Genomic DNA, 24,316 nt, shown 5'->3' on the forward strand with positions numbered 1-24,316 from the left:
TCTGACATGATAATGTCTTCGTTGATTAAAAAAAAAAAAAACGTTTATAAAAGTGTTTTGTTAATTTGTAATGTATGTTTGGAAGAGCCTCTCCAATAGTGATGCTTTGTCCCCATCTAGAGAACAAAACTGGAAATGCTACTGAACAATTTCTTGTTTTTCGCAGGTACATCTTTGAGAGTGTTGGCAACAAACGTTTCCTCACCATCAACAACTGTTCTCTGGCAGATGATGCTGCTTATATGTGCGTAGTTGGAGATGAGAAGACCGTCACTGAGCTCTTTGTTAAAGGTAATTAACTTCCACAGACAAAGATCTTTGAGAAAAGACATTTTGTAAATATTTTATATATATTTTATAAATATATATATATAAAAAAATGTAATCTCTCTCTCTCTGTGCCTTTTAGAGCCTCCTGTTCTGATTGTACGTAACCTAGAGGACCAGATGGTCATGAAAGGAGAAAGAGTCGAGTTTGAGTGTGAAGTGTCTGAAGAGGGGGCTCAGGTGAAATGGTAGGTCTATCAACATGCGCACTCTTCCTATTCCTTTTCGTTATTAATAACACATTTACATGACAGATTAAAAAAGGCCTTTCTGGTTAGATGTGCATCTGTAGTAAACATGAATGATCAAACAATGTCAGAGAAGAGGTTAGCACAAGCTGTCCTTGATTCCTGGCATTCTTCAGATGTCCAGTAGATGGCATATGTGTCTGTTTCAGCGTGGCTGGCTGGTTGGGTGAGTCACACTGACTGACAGATGGTGGTGCATGAGTGAGTGCTGGTTCTGCCATACCTGTAGCCAAGGCTCTATATCACCCTGGGCTGTAAATGATCAGTGCCTGGAAAAGGTCATAGCAGCCTTTTAGCACCTCACAAGTGTCCTAGAATGGAATGAGAAAGTCACCGGTGGTTAATGGCACCTCTCTTGAATAGTGGATGACTTTCTAGAACCAACATGATTAGGCAAAGGCAGAAGTAGATACTATTCCTGGTACTGAGACTCTGCAGTGTATGACTACAAGTAAAATGGGGGTAGTAATGTGTTTTTGTGTGTCTTTAGTCTAAACGCATTTACAAGATGGAGAATTGCATGGCTTGGGGATCGGCACATAAGCTTATGTGTGTATGAGAAAAGATTAGCAACTACGAACTTAATATAAATTGTTAGTCTTTTACTATGTCAGCCATTTGATTTATCACATTTGCCCACTACTACCCTGAAGTAATGCTCATAAATCAAGATTTACTTTTCAGAGGTTGTTATTATTGAGTATACACCTCGGCAATAACTATTTTAGCCATTGCTACACCTTCAAAAATGTTCAGATGCAAACCTTCTTGGAATTTCCCTTACAATTGTATTTAAACATCTTTTCTGTCATTGATTTCTTTCTAACTGGCTCGTTTTCAAGATAATAGTGGTTTGAGATGAAATGCCTAGGCACTAGAGAAGCATGCCTTTTGTTTCACAAAGTCATTTCAGGGACTTAGTTACTTCTGTAGTACTTCCAAGGATTTTTAACTTAATTTCAGTAAAGTTTTAGAGATTTTAAAGTCAGCTTGAAATGCATATATTTAGTAAATGCATGCTACAGAACTTATTGTGAACCATTCATGATAAAATATCATAACATGATCTTCTGGTCAAAACGACAGACTTCTCCAATTATTTAGTTCCCTTAAACCCTGCCCCTTCTTACAATCTACTGCAAGCTCGCATTCATTTTTTAGTGCAATGCTAACATCTCAAAATCCAATCAAGTACCGATGGACAGAACCATTTCACTCGAATATATGTCAAATTACAGACAAAAAGATCTGTTGCTACTTTTGTTTCATAATTATTTTAAGATTATAATTCAAATGAACCCTAACACAAATCTCTAGTTTAAATATATAAATGAAAATGTAAATGAGTTTGAATAGTGAATTGCAATTCAATGAGATGCTGACTGAAGTTTTAATGAATATTAACAAATAGCAAACCTCTGACCTGTACAGGGAGAAAGATGGTGTGGAACTCACCCGAGATGAGTCATTCAAGTACCGCTTCAAGAAAGATGGGTGTAAGCATGTCCTTATCATTAATGAGGTGACTAAGGAGGACTGTGGTCACTACCGGGTGAAAACCAATGGAGGACAATCATTAGCAGAGCTCATGGTTCAGGGTAAATACCTGACTTTGGATATAGTTTCAAGGCCTTTGATATTTTTTGCAGATGTCTGTCCCCACAAATGTTTCCAGATTTGTAATGTAACTTGAGTTTGATACTGGAATGGATTAAAAATGTACACACACACATCTTGCATATGGCAGTCGTTAAGGTTTCTAATATGTAGGATGTGTAATTATAGTCCTAAGTCTGCATGCCATGATTTAAGTTCAAGACATCTAAGAGTTCTTCATTCTTCACTCCTCCCTTAAACCTCACCCCCTCATGGCCATGTCATTCAAACTCCACTTCTTGTCAGTTCACAAAACATGATCACCGACACTTCTGTACAAGGTTACCACTCACAGTGCCCACATGCCAGCTATTGTTAGACCACCTGACCCATATATTTTAACAGGGCAGATGACTCTTTCCCTCCCTCACTCTCTCTTTCTGTCATTGTCACACACCACACCATCCATCTCTTTTAATAGCATCTTAGAAAGTTGACCTTTCTCTCCCATTTCTTTTTATTGTTTGTTTCTGTCTCTTTCACACTCTCTCTTCTCCCTCCTTCATTCTGTCTCTGAGTCTTCTAGCATGTATTGCACTTTACAAGCAAACTGATACGCAGGTGTGTCAGCCACCAGGTTGTCTGGGCTTTTGAAGTGCAAGAGGTGCCAAGAAAAAAAAAAAAAAAAAAAACAGCTGCCAAGCAATACTGTAACTCTACCAGGCTGCAGTGGGATTGCTACCTTTTTTTACCCCACCTCTCTTTATTATAATCTTAAAGGCATAGTTCACCCAAAACATCACATGAAAACATGAATTTTTCATATTATACATCTAACACCTGAATTTCCACATTACATTTGATAATACATACTGTATGCTAGAATTGCATTTTTGGTGTAATGCGGTAGTGATAACATAATTCTCTTTGACCTCTGACCTTTAGAGAAACAGCTAGAGGTCTATCAAAGCATTGCTGACCTTACCGTGAAGGCCAAAGACCAGGCTGTGTTCAAATGTGAGGTTTCTGATGAGAATGTAAAAGGCATCTGGTACAAAAATGGAGTGGAGGTGAAACCTGATGCCAGAACTCATATCACACACATTGGCAGGTAAGTGAATGTGTGTGTTACTTTAATGGTGAGTTTGAAACGTAAATGTAATGTCTATGCACTCATTTATTAGGACTAGTTTTAGTCAGTATAAATGTTTAGTATATACCATTTCATCACACACCCACAATCTGATTTATGACAGCATTTAGTTGTGTTACTGGTTCTGGTTGAGCACGTTACTCAAAAAAAACTATAACAGCTCTACTGAAAAAAATACTAAGATTAATCTAAACTGAATGGTAGCCAACCTACAAAAACACTGCATATTGACAAAAACAAAACAGCTCTAAATGTATAAAACAGTGTATGACTGTATGCAGTCACTCCTACCTAGTCACTTTGGCGGGTTTAACAATAATAATATATATATATACATTTTACAATTGTAGTCTTTTAAAAAGGCATCTGAAATAATAAACTAAGTGCAATGTAGTGTTGTCAAAAATATAGATTTTTCTATATAGATATATAGACTGAATTATCTGAAACGCTTCCAAAAGGCGGTAAAGTTAGTTTAACATTAGACATTCGGTTTAATAGCCATTAAATTCTCTGCGCATTTCATGTTTTCAGCCCAAACCAATATAGATATACATAAGCAAATGTCCTTTGCATAGCAGAAGGCTTAATTTAAAGAAATACAATGTATATTAATTAGATCTATAAATCAATGAAACAATTTAACTATAGTATAGCATTATGGTTTGTAAACGTTCAGAAAGATTTCCCTTTTATAGCACTGTTTTTGGAATTAGCATTTTATACATTTTATCTTTTTCTTTTTACTTAAAATGTGTGCAATACTGTAAATCCATTAAAGTACAACACCGTTGGATCTAAAGGTATCAAACGAACTGTAAATTACTCAGAATATTATTTTATTTCAATATTGAACCCATTTAAGTCCGTTACAATACCACACCGTTTGACCTAAAGAAATCAAACCAACTGTAAATTACGCAGAATATTATTTTAAACAATATTGAACCCATCTAACCCATCTAAAAAAAGTTATGCCCTAGAATGAGACGGTCTAGTCGGTCTAGTCTCAAGGCACAAATACTATTAAAACTTAATTTTGGAAAAATACTTTGTATTAAAAATCTTTGTATTTACTGGCTTTCAATACAATACAGTGAATGACAGCCATCTGTGGTCTCCCAGTGGCTTACATTATTGGCAGTTTAATGCTGATTAATTTATACCAAAACAAAGATAACGTATGCCATCATCTCCAAAAACATTATTTTTGTCTTACATTTCACAATGAACTCAGACAAGCTCAGTGCCGACTCTTTTGTGAATTGGGATGTGGAATACACTTGATGCATCCTTCAAAATGAGCTGAATGAAGGACGCGAAACAAAGGCAGCCTTTCAAGGATCCTTCAAACTGAGATGGCCTTCAGCTGTGCTTGATGACATGGCAGCCGAGATATGCAGCCTTCCATTTGAGAAGCAGCCAGAGATTCACATTTTCTGAATCAAAACCGACGAACAAAACAGAAACTACACAAAGCTGTCATTGTCAGAGAAAAGTTAGCATTGTAATGATTGCCAAAGCTAGGGCCCTTTTTAATCAACAGGATTTCAAAAAATATATATTACAGCCTCACTTCACTGTTGCACAACACTGTTGAGATGTTTATATTGTAAAGGTAATTTATATATTTATATTTAGGATTCATAAGCTCACCATTGATGACGTGAAGCCAGAGGATGAGGGTGACTACACCTTCGTACCTGAAGGCTATGCCTTCAATCTCTCTGCCAAGCTCAACTTTTTAGGTAGCCTACTTCCTCTTGTTTAATTATTACTAACGAATGTATGTTTAAACTTTTTTTTAATTTCAATTCCATTGTTTAATATTGTGTTTTGTCTTTATAGAGGTCAAGATTGACTTTGTTCCCCGTCAAGGTAAAAAAATGAACATAATCAATAACAATTTATCAATCATGTATTTCTAGGAACGACATTAAATCATAAATGCTCTGTTTGACTTGTGTCATACAGTACATTCTTAAGGTAATGTATGTGTCAAAATACTTCTCTTTTGTTTTAGATTAAAAAAATAAATACGTCTCTTTTGTTTACTTTAAGATCCTCCCAAGATTCATCTGGACTGCATGGGCCGCACCGCTGAATCAACAATCTTGGTTGTGGCTGGAAACAAACTGCGACTAGATGTACCAATTACTGGAGATCCTGCCCCCACTGTGGTTTGGACAAAAGGAGAAAAGGTAAGAGCGATTCATTAAATTTTGTCTAGAATCTATTTTTTTCCGATCCCTCTCTGAGCAAATAAGTCTGGGCTACATTTCCCAAGTCTAAGTAGATCTTAGAAACATTTGGCAACAATAGTCTGTACAATCTTCTTGCTTTTGGGAAATATAGCCCTGGTCAGCTATGGCAGAATAGCCAAACCTACCCTTACGAAAAATAAGTATACTTCAAGTTCATTTTATGACGTATACTTAAGTAATGTTCAAGTATATTTTTAAGTATACTTCATGTAGTAATAACATATATAATAACATAATAAGTGAACATAACATTATACTTATAGACTAGTTTACTATTTATATATTATTTTTGCACTTGCAGTATACTACTATGTTCAAATGTAGATATTAATTTTTATACTTGAAAAATGCCTTTAACTGTACTTTCATTTTAAAAACATTTTATTAGCTTCATGCATCCTTTTTTATCAACACTTGCATGTCGGTACGTTTCATAAAGAAAGGCAAAATCACAGAGAAATCTGTGAAATATCAGAGAAAAATCACATTATTGTCAAAGACTAACTTAGGCCTAACTTACGCCTTGATCAGATTCAGAACGATCAAAGAGTAGATCGAGTCCAACACCCCCAAAGCTTCACAGTCGTTTTCTCTTCATGGGTTCGACATTTCATTTGGTAATATTAAGCAGTTTTGATTTACAAGCTGTTTAATATTTGATGATCACCTTATTTTACATTTGCGTGAACAATCTGCTATCACTTGTTTCAGCTTTCTTCTTCTCCTGTGTTTTGATCCAGAGATTCTGTACTAGAAGATGTATTATATAGCCGTATATATGATACGGTTATCATACCCCTACCGTATAACAGTGAAAACATGGATAGCTGGAAAATTCAGTCAATGTTGGGAAAAAGTAGAATTAGAGTAAATTCCTATACACTACCAGTGGACTAGCCTACACAAAAAATCACATACGCAGAATTAGAAACATATCTGTTTTATATAAATATTCTAATAAATATTTTCAAACAATGTAATTTTCATAAGACTATATGAAAAACTGTAAAAAAAAGTATGTTTAATAGGCTACTCGATCAAATGAGTCAACACAACCAAGTATACGTTGAATACTTAGGCTAATTATACTTTGAAGTATATCTCAATCAAAAGATTGAGTACAAGTACAGGCCAAATATACTTGGACTTTTCTCTCAGTATAAGTCATACTAGTAGATACACTAGTCATACACTACAGTGTAATTCTAAGTATATTTCTGAAAAGTACATAAAGTATATTTCAAAGAATATAAAATGTAGACTGAAAGTGTACTTTCTTATTTTTAGTTTAAAAGAAGTATACTAATAGAACACTTGAATAAACTTCTTTTTCGTAAGGGTAGACACCAAACATTTCCTTTAGAATGTTATTTAGTTAGAAAATCACTTTTATCTGAGGACAAATTATGTTTGAATTCATCTGCAGTTTGTGGTGTACTGTAATTCTTTATGATTTGCCATGTTGTTGCAAATGTAACAGGAGATCCAGCATGTGGGCTTCAGAAGCCTTGACAGGTAGGTACTGTAACATCTCCCAACCATAACCAGAAAGTCTTGTTGAGGCTCACTGGGACTGGGAGGTTTGTGCTGAGATGAGAGGTTGACACTTCAGTTTCTCACACTTAACTAAACCCCTGACCTGGTTGCCATGGCTTCACAGCTTCTGCTCTGCTCATGTAGGATAGCTCTAAGGAGGGAGAGTCGCGTCCTGAACCGAGGCACACATGGACAGTGAAGAACGGTGAAGTGAGTTCGGGCCTTAACAATCCCCGACTGCTTGTACAATGTACATTATTCTGTGCCTTATATGCTTCTTGCTTTGGCTATGATGTTGGATGCCTTGTTATTGACCCATGCTGCATGATGATGATGCAGTCTTGATTGATTTAATCCAGGGAGACACTCCATGGGAACTCATGTTCATATATATAGTCAATATTTAATAATACTTCATTTTTAAGTGTTTAATTTTTTATTATTTAGTGAAGTGTAGTGCAGTTTAGTTCTTTCTTCTCTACTTTAACTGTGGTTTGTCTTTCCCTGGGTACAAAGGAAACAAGCTGCTCTAACATTAACACAAGCATCACTTTGAAACAAAACTCATCATACTTGTGAAATCCCTACACTGCTACAAAGCATCAAGTGTTTCACACACCGCACACTACTCTGTAGAATACTGTGTTTACAAGGTGAGTGCGTCTTTCATGATTTAATGTTCATAAAGTATAAAGTTTGAAAATAATCGGTAAGCACCTTCCATTCATAGGAACTAGAGGGAGGTATTTACCAGGTAATGTATATATCTGAGATTTCAGATATCTGTAGTATCTATGAGTGTTTTGGCAAGTATTATATTAGATCTTTCTCCATGATTAATGGTGCCTTCACGTGCTATGGTAATTATGGTAAATAGGGGAGAGTGGGGTAAAGTGAGACATTTTTTACATTTGTTCCCCTCTAAGCGAGCTAAAATGATATATCAGTCAAATTTACACATTTCCCATTAATTCAGGATGTTTCCTAGCAATGGAAATTATTAGAATGTATTCAGGACGAAGGGCAATGAAAATATGATTGTTTTTAAAAAAGTGGTCTTGTGTCTCACTTTACCCCAGCTTAGGGGTAAACTGAGACAAACCAGAGAAATCAAGGGGGTAAAGTGAACCAGCTGGGGGTAAACTGATCCGCTTACTTTTTCCACTCTGAAACTTCCATAACAACACATGTTGTAAAAGTAAGAATCTTGACAGCTAGCTTGGCAACCACACATTCCAGAACTAATGTCGGACTAGTAACAGAATCATGGGGATTGGTCAATTAAGCACATTTTTTTGATGACCCACCGGTGCGCATCTAAGTGAAGGTGCAACGCCCTTGGCGTGATAAGGGTGAATGGCACACTGGAGGAAATTCCTCCTAAAAAAAAAAAGAACTATGTCCAAAATATTGTGACACATTTGGAAGGTCAATGCATTCAGACCTGCCCTGCCCAGCACAAGGAGGGTGGCCTGTCCTGGGCCAGATTCGGATTTGTCCGCCACCGCTGGAGCTCTGTCTGGAGCAAAGTCGGTCCTAAAACAGACCTTTGGGTCTTTGTGGAGGAGGGACAATGCTCCACTTGGACAAGGAACACGGACCAGAGAACCGTGGTGGTCAGATCGGGTGGGGAAACTGCCTGGCCCAGCCCAGAGAAAGTGCACTTTGTGCGGGCGAGACTTCCAGTAAATAGGGTCTGGTTTGGACACCCAGTCCCTCGGGGCCAGGGCGTGCATACCGGTGAACGTGCACCATCCTGGGTGAGCTAGGGGTGAAAGACACACTGGAGGATATTCCTCCTCGTAAAAATGTCCAAAAATATCTTATATGCTCACAGACCTCCCGGGCCAGCCCCAGGGAGGGTGGGTCATCTCCGGTCAAAGTCAGATCTGTACACCTGCTGGCGCTCCTGCTAAAGCAACGACGGTCCAAACACGGACGCTCGGGGTGTTGTAGAGGAGGGAGATGACACTCTTATCGGACAAGGTAATGGAAAACAGGCGCCTCAGGGTTGCCTGGGGCCCAGAGGAGCGCACCCTCTCCTTCGGGCCGTTAAGTCGGGGTGCCCGGTCGATTGGAGCTTCGGACTTGCCTGGGGACGGCCCCTGCCCGCTCGAGTGGGAGCTTGCTCCTCCCTGATTTGCGCGTCGATACGAGACCTCGGGAGACTCAGATAGCCTGTCTGAAACGGATGTCTGCAAGGGCGGTGGGGGGGGGGGGGGGGAGGGGGTTAGTTGGGGCCCCCCTGGCACGCCTTAAGAGCCGAACTTCGCCCTGCGCCTCCTCCCACTTTGAAAGTACCCTTCCCAGCCTCGATCCAGATGCCTCCCGCAGATGGTTCCTCACGCACCCTATGAGTGGCCGTGTCGTCTCGAGCCCAGGCCCGAGTGGAGCGAGACCCTTGTGTAGGGAGCCTGCGCATCGCGGTTCACCATCCGGGGCTTCTCGGTTGATCCCGAACCGTCCGGGGCTTCTCGGTTGATCCATAGGTAAAACGTATGCTTGTCGAATGGTCGGTCTTGGTAAACGGCGAAGCGACTCCAGGGGCTTGAGACACCCCTGGAGAAAAAGGATGGTCCTCCTCCGAAAACAAAAACGGACAGTGTCTGTGAGGTTGCAGATGGACGAGATTCCCATGCTGACTTTACTCCCTAGCAGGCTCCCAGGGAGAGTGCGGAGCTCTTGTCGGAGCGACCTCGGTCCTAAAACGAACCTTGGGGGTTTTGTCGAGAAGGGGACAAATGCTCCATTAGGACAAGGTTAGAGGGAGAAGGTGCTCCACCTCTTTGCCTCAGCTACTGCACCCCAGGCTACTGATTTTGCTTCCCCCTTCTCTTTTTGATGGCTTTTCTACAATGTTTATGACATTAAAAATAAAACATGTCATGTAATATTACGTTAAAATATGTTTAAGACTAAACTTAACTTGTGCCTCATGTCTCACTTTACCCCAAAGCATTTGTCTCACTTTACCCCACCGCCACATTTTAGAAAAAAACGATCTCTCTTAGCAATTCAGGCTTATCTTCAGCTAGCATCATCACATGGTTTTATATGTTGGTAGTTCATCAACATGTATGATATAAGTTTTTCTACCTGAATCAATTTGCTTTGGCACAACAGTTGATTAAGTTGACAGCAAGAAAATTTACTTTTACATGCAAAAAAAATATTTTTGTGAAAAAAACATGCTTACTACAGCACCATGAGGTCCTCTCCTTCATGGCCAAGGGTAAATGAGAGGGGCTTGAAAACATAATGTTCAAATGACCAAAATTGTGTTCCATTGCCTAGATACAGGGGGTGTCTCACATTACCCGATGTCTCACATTACCCCGTTCTCCCCTACCAAAAGCCGACGTGGAAAATGCACATGAACACCCCCTCATGTGGTATTTTCCACTGGGCAGCTCGTAGAATATTTTGATGCACGAGTTGCCGAGATGAGATAACCTTTGACCTTTTCAAAAGGGCGGAGAGCAATGCAAGAGTCGTGAATACTGTTAGCGGATAGTTTTTGTAGCCTATACAATGTTGTGTCATTAACAATTATAACATAATGCGTTAACACTCAATTTTCAACTTCGCCGCAATTTCCTTGTTTCATATTTAATCATTTTATGTCGTTTTATTTATTTTTAATTATTAATTATGTTTTAATAATCAGAATAGCACCACATTTACGTTTTTTTGTTTTGTTTTGTTTTTTTGTAAAGATATACTCTACTGACACAGACCTTGCGGTTACTACATTACGACAACAAAAGCACTTGAACACAACACACTGGTAAATTCCAGTTCACAAGTGGAAAATATCATCTTTTCCATAGCACATGAAGGCAGCATTATTCCTGATTGCCTGGTTTTGAAAATTCAGAGTTGAATGTGAGGGCCTGTGACTGATCCAGATTGAAAACCACTGACCATTTATTAATAAGTGGTTTTGATTGGTCGATTAGGTGCTGACAGACTCAGATGGGCGTGTCCATGTGGAGAGTACCAAAGGCCATTGCATCTTTACCATTGAGGGGGCGGAGCGTCAGGACGAGGGCGTGTACTCTGTCATTGTACGCAATCCTGCTGGAGAGGATACAGCTGACATTAATGTCAAAGTTGTTGGTAAGCTTAACCTCATTAGTGTGGGTACGCTTCCCAGCTGTTCTCCAGGAGGCTGAAGTTAGGCCCTAATTTCATTACAGGCCATGTTGCAACACCCTGTTGTACATGAACTCTTTAGATTTCTTAAAACAGTTCTTGGGTTTTTTCATGGCTTCTGGCACACAGCAGAACTGCACTTTCTTGTCTTTAGATAATAAAATAAAATGCACAAAAAAAGGCCACAAACTGAACTGTCCAGACCTCTTTTTTGGATCTAGACGTTTATTATCACTCCAGAAATAGATTGCTTCATGTATTGTCATTATGAGGTTTGCAGTACATTCAAATTAATAGCAGAGTGCTGCCATTTTAGAGCAAAATGCCTTTGATGTAACTGTATATTAGCTGTACCGCACTTTGACCCTTATAAAAGAAATGGTCTGACTGCACTTTTAATGTTTTACAGATGTGCCAGATCCACCTGAAGCTCCCAGAATCCTTAGCGTTGGTGAAGATTCTTGTATTGTCCAATGGGATCTCCCACTCTTTGATGGTGGTCAGCCAGTTATAGGTGACTTACCTTACAGTACATGTTACGATACATAGTTAATATTGTATCAACAGTAACTCTTGTTGACATCATTACAAGTTCATAAGAACTATAAATGAGTTTCTCTCAACCACTAACTTAACCACAAACCCCATCTAACTTGAAGTTAAGTGAAGTTATGTAAACCTACACAACCTAGATATTCTGAAAAATTACCTAATTATATGGCCAAAAAGTCTGAAAATCTCCTTTTAAATGTGCACTTTAGGAAAATGCATGACAACAGTGTGTTCTTAATGTCTTCTAAGGTTATGTCCTGGAAAGGAAGAAGAAAAAGAGCTATAGATGGATGAGACTCAATTTTGATCCTTATAAAGAGACAACATATGAGGCCAAGAGAATGATTGAGGGCGTGGCCTACGAGATGCGCATTTATGCAGTAAACGCCATCGGCATGTCACGCCCCAGTGCCGCCTCCCAGCCGTTTGTGCCAGTTGGTGAGTTCCACTGCTTTGATTTATAACTTTACTTATGTATAAGGGACACGTTTGTTTCCCCTGCTGTTCTTTAAACCTCTTCTACCAATATTTAAATGTAATAGGTAGTGGCTGCTGTTCATCTCCAGACATGTAGAATGACTTAGACACATCTTGCCATTCATCTAATTGGTTCATTCAACAGGTTATGTGTTGTTAAACTGGTCAGAAATAGGTTGTTTCAGTTTAAATTCTGCATCCATTTTTTTCTCATCTTTCACATAATCTTCTAGTTAGCTGTGTTAAAAGGATTGCTATCTGTGTAGACTGTTGTCTGTTACAAGACAGCTGATTAGGAAACTATTCTTGGCATCCTCCTCTATAAATAATGGCATGTTAAAACTCTGCAAAGCTGTATCTATGGCATTGTCTAAAGAGAGGAGGGGGCAGGACAGTGCACTTCCTTTGTTGCTTGCCCTGTCGCGTCACTGCGGCCAGAGGAGAAGACCACAGCAGGTGTTACAGAGCGGACAGACACTTTTCAGGAGGCTCTCTTTGGAAAACGTACCAGACTGTAGTGATCCAGAGGCAGAATGACCAAACCAATGCTCCCCAAGACTGCGGAGAAGAAGCCAGCCGAGACACCACCAGCCGATCCGGTGCCTAATGTTCCTGCAGAAACCAAAGAGCCAGAGCCAGAAGCACCTCCTCCTGAAGAACCTGCACAAGAGGGCATTGCTGAAGCTCCAGTACCTCTAGCTGAGGAGGAGGCAGCTCCTGCTCCTCCTGAAGATGGAGCTTCTCCAGCAGAAGCAGCACCAACAGTACAGGAGGCGGTACCATCTGCAGAAGCAGCCCCCCCACCAGAGCCGGAACCAGAGCCTGAACCTGTTGGCAGTAGGCGTCCATTTCTAACAATCTTTTGGGGAGCTTATTAATGCAGGGATTATATCAGTCTCCATGACATCTTTATATCTCTTTTTATGGCTGTTTTGATCCATCATTGTCATTAACTTATGTCAAGAACCATTCACTGATGAAAATGCCATAGAGAGGAATTACCTAAAAACCTATAATGCCTGTCCGCATGTAATCACAGGCTATAGTATTTGGCTTGGGCAATGATTTGCTTAAAACTTTTGTTTTGTTGAATTGAGCATGTAGAATTTTAATACATGAGTGGTTTTTGCGTGAATGGTTGCACGCAAACGTTAGCAAAATTACGTGAGTAAAGAAGGTCCATTGTCAATAGAGTAGTGATGTACTGTATGAAGCACAGACCACTTTCAAAGTCACTTCCAAACCAAGCAGGTTTCTTTTGGTCAACAGTCAACACATCAGAATTGTGTACCCGACCTGAACGCAATGCGAAATCTGCATATGGAAATTTTTCACCTTGAAGCGAAATTCCTATTGAAATGACTATGAAAATTTGCTGAACAATAGTAAATGTAACCACTTTAAGGCCTGAATAAGTGCACCAAACTGAAGCCTTATCGGTTTACTCTATTTAAGTTAAAAATCAATTGCGGTCCTATTTACAGTGATAAACGGTTGTTTGCATTTCAAGGAAAAGTAACTGCACTCTAGATAACTTGGCTAGATAAGAATAGATGTACTTGGATTTGCTGCAAGTTCCTAGTCTTCATAAATAAAGTTTGACCTGGGCAAGTGGACATGCCATTGCCGCTTAAATATGGCACAAACATTTTAGACTGAAGCTTGCTTGCAAATCACAGTAGAGAGCATGTATATCTTCAGGAGGCCCTTATCACCACTGACCTAGTCAACCTCAGACTCATTCAAGCAATGTTGGTTATTCTTGTCTGTAAGGAAAGGCTTACTGTGAAGTAGAGATGATGAACCTTGCTTCTATTTCTATGGCTGCTTGGCTTGTGACAATGCTATGCTCTTCTCACATTATTCAGTGAGATTTTATTGGAGACCAGGGTGATAAGTATAGGTAAATCCAGCCATGTAGTAAAAAGTCTTCAGTACTATCTCTGTATTTGATGGCTTAGTAACAGTGCATAAATGTAATACAGAAAATGTGTGCACTCAAAATACATCATACACACAATGGTTTTCCTTGCAATCAGCTGGCAAAGCTAACATTTAGTACAATATCATTTCAGAATGGCTAGGTGCAAAAATGCAAACCAGTTTAGTGGCTAAAGTGATAATGGAAAGAAAAATTATAGTGTCAGTTGAACATTTCCAACAGTTTCACTATGCATTTACTCCAGCTGCTGATATAAAGCACTTGAACAAAATTTTATAAAAGAAAATCTTTTCTTTTTAGTGGAACACCATCTCATTCTTAAAACTTCCTGTCTACAGCTCCTACCAGTGAGCCCACTGGCCTGTGTGTTGATGACATCAGTGATACCTCTATTTCGCTGAAATGGAGGGCTCCAGAGAGGATAGGCTCAGCTGAGCTTGAAGGCTATGGGGTTGAGTACTGCAAGGAAGGCTGTAAGTCAAAGTTAAAAGCTCAGCTAAATTAGCAAGCCCACAGATTCCACAGAATTGCTTTAAATGCATTTATCAAGAGTACAGTTGTGGTCAGAATTATTGGAATCTCTGTTAAATATGATTAAAGGTGGCTGTAAAAATAATCCGTATTGTTTACCCTTTTGATCTTTCATTCAAAAAATTCGCAAAAATCTAACCTTTCATTGATAAGTAAAAGAATTGAAACTGGGGGAAACTCACATTATGAAATAAAACACGTTAGCCACAATTATTGGCACCCCTAGATTTTTTTATGAGTAAAATATCTCTGAAGTATATTACCATTAATATATATATATATATATATATATATATATTAGCACACCGGGGTGACTAGGAACATAAAATTGTCTAGCTATGACTTCTTGTTTCTAAGGAGTATAAATATGAGGAAACACAAAAGGCAAATTCCCTTAATCATCCATCACAATGAGTAAAACCAAAGAATCAAAAGAATGTTGAACTTTACGAAATAGAAAGTGGCTGTAAAAAATTTGCAAAAGCATTGAAAATCCCCATTTTGACCATCAGGGCAATAATTAAGAAGTTCCAATCAACTAAGCAGCTTTTTGCAGTAGCACCTCACTGCAGTACATGAGATCCAGGGGGCGGAGTTGGATCCAGATCTAAGGGGTGGAGATTGGTAGGTTTAGGTATATGCAAGTTGGGAGGAGTTGGATCTGGATCCAACTTCTCCCCCTGGATTTCGTGTTCTGCAGTGAGGACCATCTCGCTTTTTGGCTGCAAACACACTAGATGGGGTTGGTGCAAACTGGGATAAAAAGTTCTCCATGCCCACAGTTAAATATACAGCTGGATCTTTAATGTTGTGGGCCTATTTTTTTGCTGGAGGTCCTGAACATCTTGTTCAGATACATGGTATCATGGATTCTAGCAAATACCAACAGATAAAAATCAAAACCTGACGGCCTCTGCTAGAAATCTTATAATGGGACGTGGTTGGATCTTCTATCAGGACAAAGATCAAAACAAACATTAAAATCAACACAAAAATGTGTCACTGAGCACAAAAAGAAGCTGCTGCCATGGCCGTCCCAGACCACTGACCTGTACCCTGTAGAAAATGAGTGGGCTGAACTGAAGAGAAGAAGCACAAACATGGAGCTGGGAATCTGAAGGAGCTGGAGAGATTCTGTATGGAGGAATGGTCTCTGATCTCTTGTCAGATGTTCTCCAAACTCATCAGGCATTATAGGAGAAAACTCAAGAGCTGTTATCTTGGCAAAAGGAGGTTGCAAAAAGTATTTAATTATCAATGAAAGGTTAGAATTTTGCTTTTTTTTAATGAAAGATCAAAAGGATAAACAATGAAGTTTTATTTTTACAGCCATCTTTGATCATATTTACTAGGGATGCCAATAATTCTGAACACAACTGTACACTACTGTTAAAATTTTGGGGTTTGGTTAGATTTTTTTTCTTATGCTCACCAAGGCTACATTTTTACAGCAAAAATACAGCAAAAACAGAAATATTCTGAACTAGTATTACTGTTTTCTATTTTAATATATTTTACAATGTAGTTTATTCCTGTGATGGCAAAGCTGAATTTTCAGCAGCCATTACTCCAGTCTTCAGTGTCTAATTTGCTGACTTGGTGCTCACATTTAGTCTTGTTATCAATGTTGAAAAACAAGTTTTGGGGATTTGAAATAGAATTTTTTTGTAAATGTTCCCAACCTCAAACATTTTGAACGGTAGTGTAGCTTCAGCCTAGTGATATTTGTATGAAATGTATCTCCATCAAACCTATTTTACATTATACTCATGTGACAATGCACTAGCATTTATTTCTTATTTTTAGCAATCCTGGTGTAAAAACATTATTTTCAACAGCATCTAAATGCTTTTTAGAATAAATCCTCAATATTTTGTGTCTGAAAACTTTATTTCATCTCTATAGCTGATGAATGGATCCCTGCATTTTCGGGTCTCACAGATAGGACCTCTGTGATCATCCGTGACCTACCAACTGGAGAGAAGATGCAGTTCCGTGTGAGGGCGTATAACATGGCAGGCCCAAGCCCTCCAGCCTCACTGCAACAAGCAGTCACCATCCGTGAAATCATGCGTGAGTTAAGACAGAGAGTAATCTTAAAATGTTAGGGAAGCCCATTTAAGGGCAACTTTTTGGATCATTACCCAAGGACAAGTCCGAAACCACGTCTTGAACATTGGAGGGGACCAATTTTTTAGAAAGCATAAAGAAATAGAACCGTGAAGGAAATTATAGGTCTAATTCTAGTTGGGAAATAATCATTTTGCATTCGAGTGGTTTGCATCACTGGATGTTACTGTCAGTGGTTTAACATTTCTATCGTAAAAGTTGTATTAAATGTTTCGATATTTACATCTCTCACTCTCTTTCAAAATTAAACTGACGCTTTGCACTGGAATTCACACTCTGCTTTTGTGAACCCCGCCTACTTCGATTAGCCATCTCAATCATTTTGACATCAATGAGCGCTATTCAGACCAGAGTACAAATTTTACTTTTAAATCTTTTTATCATCCTAACAACGTGCATTGCTGCATAATGGAGTGCAGCAGAGCAGTGCAAGAATTTCAAATATTGGGGGGACAATTTGGCAATTTCTAATTATTGGGGGGTGGGGGGGACTTTTCCCCTCTCAATGTATTAAAGGGTTAGTTCACCCAAAAATTCTTTCAGTAATTACTCACCCTCAATGTTTTTCCAACCCCGTAAGACTTTTGTTCATCTTCGGAACACAAATTAAGATATTTTTGATGAAATCTGAGAGCTGGCTCACTCCTTCATAGGCTGCTAGGTAATCGATATCTGCCATCCCAGAAAAGTTAGTAAAGAAATTGTTAAAAGCGACGAGAATACTTTTTGTGCGCAAAAAAACAAAAATAATGACTTTATTCAACTATTCATTTTCTTCCGTGTGGGCCTCTGATGTGAGCGCCACGACGCATGCGTTGAATTTTCATTTTTTGGGTGAACTAACCCTTTAAGGTGTGTTTTTCCCTGGGATACAAAACACAATGATTACTTTTTGCACAGTGTGGACTGCAAGAGTTCAATGTTGATTCAATTCAGTTCAGCAACAGTGTCGATGGGGGAGGGTGCAGTTCTTCTCTGACCTACATATTGGCCTGTTCTCCCCTATATAGATTGTGTTTACAGACATGAAATGTGAGGCCTCTTGCTACAGATGAGTCTACTTCATAATAGACTGAAGCTAAGTTTATACATGGTAATGTTCAGACAAATAAGCTTTATTTTTAAGTGAAGATCCATCTATTACATCTCATTATAGTCTAGTGTTGGGAAGGAAATTAGAAGGAAAAGATTAGACGAAGATGAAAACTATTATCTTCATGAATCACTTACATTCTCTTATTGCAGAGCGGCCCAAAATCTGGCTTCCCCGTAACCTTCGTCAAACACTCATCAAGAAAGTAGGAGAAACGATTAACCTGGTAATCCCCTTCCAGGTGAGAAAAGTCATCCTTCAGACTGTGTTTGTAACATGCAAATACCTAACAAAATTATGCCACAGGACATGTGAATAATTCATTTGAACCTGCTATGAAAAGATCAAGCAAAGTTCTCTATTGCTGTATCCAGCTGCATTATTTGTCACAGAATGAAGCCATTGGCTGTCCTCTTTTGATGCAGACTTTGACCTTCAACAGTTTCCATCAGCCAGAGCTTCAGTGTTTGGCTAGACTGTAACTTGTCCACTTGTTTGTTTACAGAACCCAGTTTGTGAAACATAGATCTTCATCCTCTCACTCTATAAATACACTGTACTCTATGGCTGTAATACAATGAAGGAGGCTGCATACAGATGGCAGTCAATGACACAACGAGGCTGAACAGCAGCTGTAACACCCCTGTAGGGAATTCTAGTGTCTAAAACATCTCCATCCATTCATCCATTCATCCATCCATCCATCCATTTTTGTTATAACATAAGTACTTTTTATGTTTCTTGTCAGTAATATAGTTAGTGAGATGTCTTGACACATTCTTCACCCACTTTTAAGGGTAAACCACGGCCTAAAGTAACCTGGACAAAAAACAATGAGCCTCTGGACCCTAAGCTGGTCAGCATACGGAACAGCGACACTGATACTATCCTCTTCATCAGGAGATCTGAGAGAAAGGATTCTGGGAAGTATGATGTTCAAGTGCAGATTGAGAATGTGGAGGACAACGCCAATGTGAATATACAGATTGTTGGTAAGTTACTAGGACACACAGCATACACTGTCAGTTTAACCTGTATTTTTGACCAGATTTGACACAGTTGCCCAAGAATAACTTGTAGTACATACAGTACAATGTTCAGTTTCTGTTCACAGAAACAGAATGTGTTTTCTTCTATATAGTACTTGTGTCTTTGTTTGTATCAGTAAACATCAGAACGCATTTCGTTCTCTTCTAATGTCAGACGTGCCAGGCCCACCCCAAAGTTTAAAGGTGATGGATATTTGGGGCTTCAACGTTGCCCTGGAGTGGAAACCACCCAAGGATAATGGCAACTGTGAAATCACAGGCTACACCATCCAGAAGGCTGACAAGAAAACCATGGTAAACCCAAACCTGCAAACTAGGGATTTTGCTGAAATGGAAAATTAGTTTTATTTTATTTTATTTTATTTTATTTAGAAAATGACTGCCCAACCTCTTCTCTTTGATATTGAGTTATGCATACTGTATGTACTGTTAGAGAGCTCTGCTCCCCTGCTGAGCACTGTTAGAAGTAAAACTCAGACTTTTTGAGAAAAAGAGAGAGAGTTAGTGGGTTCGTAAGCCTCCCCACACCGACAGCCTGCCATTGTCTAAAGCAGCTAAGCTTGTGATCACTGTAATTGAGTAATGTATGTACACTATTCATCAGTGGCACAGCATTACAGGGACGCTCTGAGTTTATGGCCTCTCTTGTGATATACAGCTGGCCAGTGGCACTGAATTGAGGGCCAGAGGAACAGCATCCAGAACATCCAGTACCCAAAGCTCCAAAATGACCCCTACCGCTCACCACTCCATGGCACCTGTGCCCCCTTCGGTGCAGGCATGCTGTAATCTTAGCCCACGGCCTTGCCCTGATTTAAGTGCTGTCATTATAGTGCTCTCTTTACCCCTTTGTACTCTTGAGCCACTAAAGTTAGCAGCTAAATAAAAAGCACCCGGTTTGGGTTTCACCTCACATTGTTACTAGAGCCAGTCTATTCCTCTCGCTGTGTTCAGAGCAGCAGGCAGGAAGACAACGAATTATCAGGTTTCACAGGACAATCTCAATCAGAAATCGGAGATGCTCTGCTGCTAAATATAAAAGCTCTTTAGGCTGCAGGCCTTGGGGCACATTCATAGGCAGGCCATTTACCTGCTTCTGCATCTACTGCTCCCACGGACATAGTAATGACACTTCGGCTTAATACATGTGCTAAGCGATCCTACAACGTTTTCCCCATTGTCTACTTCTATAACAATGGCCGGAATGATTTTACAGTGGTATATTCTGACATCTGAGAGCCATGTGACAATGTTTTAGATTAGCATGGATAATTGGTGCCATAGTATAGCCACATACTGTTTGCTGGTGACCATATGACAAAGTGGTTCACAATGAACATGAACATGTAGTGTTTTATGCACATTTTTATAGTTAAGCTTTTTTTCTTTTTTCTTTTTTTTACTGAGGTTTGGGCTTTAAAATAAATAGTTCCTAGTACATTTCTGAATGAACAAACACATAGGCTACAACCAGCACAAAGCAAACATGAAACGTGTACAAACAGTTAAATCCAATGCAACCCCCACCCTGCAATAAATACATAAATATGATTAAAACATAGCCGAAACAAAATAATAAATTTTAAATACACTACTTTTGAAAAGTTTGGGCTCGGTGAGATTTTGTAATGTTTTTGAAATAAGTGTCTTTTGCTCACCAAGAATGCATACATTTGATTAAAGCTACAATATGTTTTTTTTTTCTTCGCCGCTAGGGGTCGCTAACCTCTTAGAATAACAAATGGCACGATTGCTAATGAGAGACAGATATCACCGCCACACGCGAGTCCCGCGGATTTAAAGAAATAAGTACATTTCATTCAACCGAACTACCCGCAAGTGCAGAATTACTACTCACACTGGTCAGTTTATTTGACGAATTAAACTTGTGAGGTAACGCAGCGCTGTTTCACTTGGTCAACACTATCACACTAAGCATTTGAGTGTGTTGAATGTTATTCTATGTGTTAGTTTGTTGGCTGTATGAGACTAGCAGTAAGCTAGATCAACATTAGAATAACATACTGATCATATTCTAACATTTCATCATGTTGAGCTATATAACATTGATTACATTTATGTACATTTGCTCACCTGTCTAATAAAGTAACTGTTAGCCTACATGCAAGAGCGGCGTCTCTTTCAAGTCATGACTCGTGAAGCTCTGTCAAGTCCAAATTAGTCGCGGACGTGGAGCTCTCGGCATCTCGAAAATGCCACGCTGATATTGATCCTCATTTTAGTTCTCCTTTTGTCCCAAAGTCTGCTTAATGATCCATAATGTTTGAAAAAAACAACAACAGCGTGAGCGTGCCGCTAGACGGCAACTACTACACGGTAGTTGTCCACGTCTGTCGCCATGGTTACTATGGCAGTACGAGCGGAAACCGTATTGAAAACAGTTGTGCTGCTTAATATTTTTGTGGAAATGTTGATGCATCCTTTGATTAATAAAAAATCTTTTGTAACAATACATGCTTCTACTTTAACTATTCATTAATTTAATGCAGTCTTGCTGGATAAAAGTATTAATTTCTTTTTTATTTTATTTATTTATTTTACTTTTGAACGGTAGTTTAAGTTCCTATAAAATAATGTATTTTTAATTATTTCCATGAAACAGATATTTTTGTCATAATGTTATGGTCTAGTCAGTTTCAGAGAAGAACAGATAAAGCTTTTAAACAGTAACGGGTGGTACACAGTATATGACTACGTTTATGTGTTTTTTCTTTTCTTCGCAGGAATGGTACACTGTGTATGAACAGTATCGTCGCACTAATTGTGTGGTATCAGACCTGATCATGGGGAATGAATATATGTTTCGTGTGTATGCCATAAACATGGTGGGTCTGAGTCCAGAGCCTTGCCTTTCCAAAGACAGTGCCTACATCCAGAAAACAGGTGACCATTTGTGCCCAGATACACTAGATTCTCATGTCTGCTCACTAGTATGCAGTGTATATAGCAAGAATACTTCTGCTAGAATTTGGTGGTTAGGCTGTTGTTATTTGAAATCTTTCTAATTCCCATGTAGCTCACCAGATCTCCTGATAAAATGTTTTGGTTCTCTTTACAGGCATTGTGTATAAGCATCCTTCCTACAAAGAGCATGATTTCTCTGAGGCCCCCAAGTTCACACATCCTCTCATGAGTCGCTCAGTTATATCCGGATACAACGCTACACTCAGCTGCTCCGTAAGAGGCATCCCTAAGGTGAGCATGTGTGACCTTACTAGCAATGGTGATGCACTATATAGCCAAAAGTATGAGCAGAAAATATCACACTCATTTGTGCTTGTTTAGCATTTAATTTCAAACCGAAAGGAATGTAACTGGGCTTTTGCTCTCATTCAGACACAAGAGCATCAGTGAGGTCACTAATGGGCTGTGGCTCACAGTCGGCATTACAATTCATCCCAAAAGTCCTCACTTTGTTCACAAGAATATTGTCATGTAGAAGTGGAAAATGAGTTCAAATTAGTCTATTTATTTTGACCATGTAGTAGAATTTACAAAAACACAGAATCATGTTACCCTGCTCTTGAAATGTTTGACAGCTTGATTTTGTTTTACACATAATTCGGATAAATATATTAGTATCTTAACCCAGACGTTAGCAGGTTCGAAGAAAGAAATAACAATAGATTTGGATAGCTATCTTATCTATCATTATTTTTATGCAAGAAAATTGGAAAGATAATCTGTTTCTACTTACATCTGATTGTTTTGTGCAGCCTAAAATCACATGGTACAAAAACAAGATGGACATTACAAACGAGGCCAAGTATCGTATGTTCAGCAATCAGGGTGTGCTGACTCTGGAGATCCGTAAGCCGTGTCCGTTTGATGGAGGTGTGTACATGTGTAAGGCGGTCAACGCAAGCGGAGAAGACTTAGTAGAATGCAAACTGGAAGTTCGCTGTAAGTACTTGCCTCTTGCTCAAGAGCTACTGAGAGATTTACTTAGCATCATTTGGTTGAAGTCTCACTGAAAATTGTCTCATTGTTACATACTGTATATTTTATATCTGATTTGTCTAGTAATTACTCTACTGTTTAAAATTTTGTGGTCAGTAAGATTTTTTATGTTTTTGAAAGAAGTATCTTATGCTCACCAATGCTGAATCTATTTATGATAAAAAAATACAGTAATACAGAAATATTGTGACATATTATTACAATTTTAAAGTGTCTGTTTCTTTTAATACATTAAAAAAATGTCAGCAGCCATTACTCCAGTCTTTAGTGTCACATGATCCTTCAGAAATTATTCTAATATACTGATTGGATGTTCACGAAACATTATTATTATTATTATTAATGTTGATCACAGTTGTGCTGCTTCATTTTTTTGGTGGAAACTGGAATAGTCATGTTATTTTTAACATTCATCAGTGTTGTATATTTCAGGGCATTCCACTGCAAAAAGTTATGAGATGTTGTGTGTGTGTTCTATCTATCTATCTATCTATATCTATCTATCTATCTATCTATCTATCTATCTATCTATCTATCTATCTATCTATCTATCTATCTATCTATCTATCTATCTATCTATCTATCTATCTAATTTATAGTTCAAAAGTTTTAGATTGGTAATTTTTAAAAATGTTTTTAAAGGAAGTCTCCTCTGCTCACCAAGGCTGCATTTATGTGATCCACAATACAGCAAAAACAATAATATTGTGAAATATTTTTACATTTTATTTGAACATATTTTAAAATGTAATCTATTCCTGTCATGGCAAAGCTGAATTTTCAGCAGTGTCACATGATCCTTCAGAAATCATTCTAAGCTATCATTCAATTCTAATCATTCAGCAGCAAACTTTTTTTGCTGCTCAAGAAAAATTTATTATTTACTATTATTATCAATGTTGAATTTTTTCTCAGGATTCTTTAATGAATAGAAAGCTTTTGTAACATTATACAGGTCTTTACTGTCACTTTTGATCAATTTAATGCATCCTTGCTGAATAAAATAAAATTTTTGACCAGCAGTGTATAATGATAAGAAAAAATTCTATTTCAGATAAATGCTGTTCTTTTGAACTTTCTATTCATCAAATAATCCTGAAAAAAAAATTACATAACTGTTTTCAACATTTATAATAATAAATGTTTATTGAGCAGCAAATCATCATATTAGAATTATTTCTGAAGGATCATGTGACACTGAAGACCGGAGTAATGATTCTATAAATATATTTCACAATATTACTGTTTTTGCTGTATTTTGGATAAAAAAAAAAGCAGCCTT

The 24,316-nt window shown here is 38.5% G+C and overlaps 1 protein-coding gene across 3 annotated transcripts in view; it reads left to right on the forward strand.

The window, feature by feature from the left end:
* mybpc3 (myosin binding protein C3) overlaps positions 1–24,316 on the forward strand; it is a 42,602-nt gene that overhangs the window by 15,940 nt on the left and 2,346 nt on the right. For 2 of the 3 annotated variants that reach the window (XM_079866894.1, XM_079866895.1), the window contains 18 exons: positions 167–291; positions 410–515; positions 2,007–2,173; positions 3,117–3,282; positions 4,966–5,072; positions 5,173–5,202; positions 5,386–5,525; positions 11,084–11,243; positions 11,689–11,793; positions 12,081–12,269; positions 14,589–14,723; positions 16,687–16,854; positions 18,157–18,245; positions 18,801–18,996; positions 19,208–19,347; positions 21,798–21,957; positions 22,133–22,269; positions 22,791–22,977. In XM_079866894.1, coding sequence (XP_079723020.1) covers positions 167–291; positions 410–515; positions 2,007–2,173; positions 3,117–3,282; positions 4,966–5,072; positions 5,173–5,202; positions 5,386–5,525; positions 11,084–11,243; positions 11,689–11,793; positions 12,081–12,269; positions 14,589–14,723; positions 16,687–16,854; positions 18,157–18,245; positions 18,801–18,996; positions 19,208–19,347; positions 21,798–21,957; positions 22,133–22,269; positions 22,791–22,977 — 2,507 coding nt within the window. Of the gene's footprint in view, positions 1–166; positions 292–409; positions 516–2,006; positions 2,174–3,116; positions 3,283–4,965; positions 5,073–5,172; positions 5,203–5,385; positions 5,526–7,268; positions 7,335–11,083; positions 11,244–11,688; positions 11,794–12,080; positions 12,270–14,588; positions 14,724–16,686; positions 16,855–18,156; positions 18,246–18,800; positions 18,997–19,207; positions 19,348–21,797; positions 21,958–22,132; positions 22,270–22,790; positions 22,978–24,316 lie in introns of all 3 variants that reach the window. The other variant, XM_079866893.1, reaches the window with a different exon arrangement.

The sequence above is a fragment of the Squalius cephalus genome (assembly GCF_949319135.1).
Source record: "Squalius cephalus genome assembly, chromosome: 3".
NCBI lineage: Eukaryota > Metazoa > Chordata > Actinopteri > Cypriniformes > Leuciscidae > Squalius > Squalius cephalus.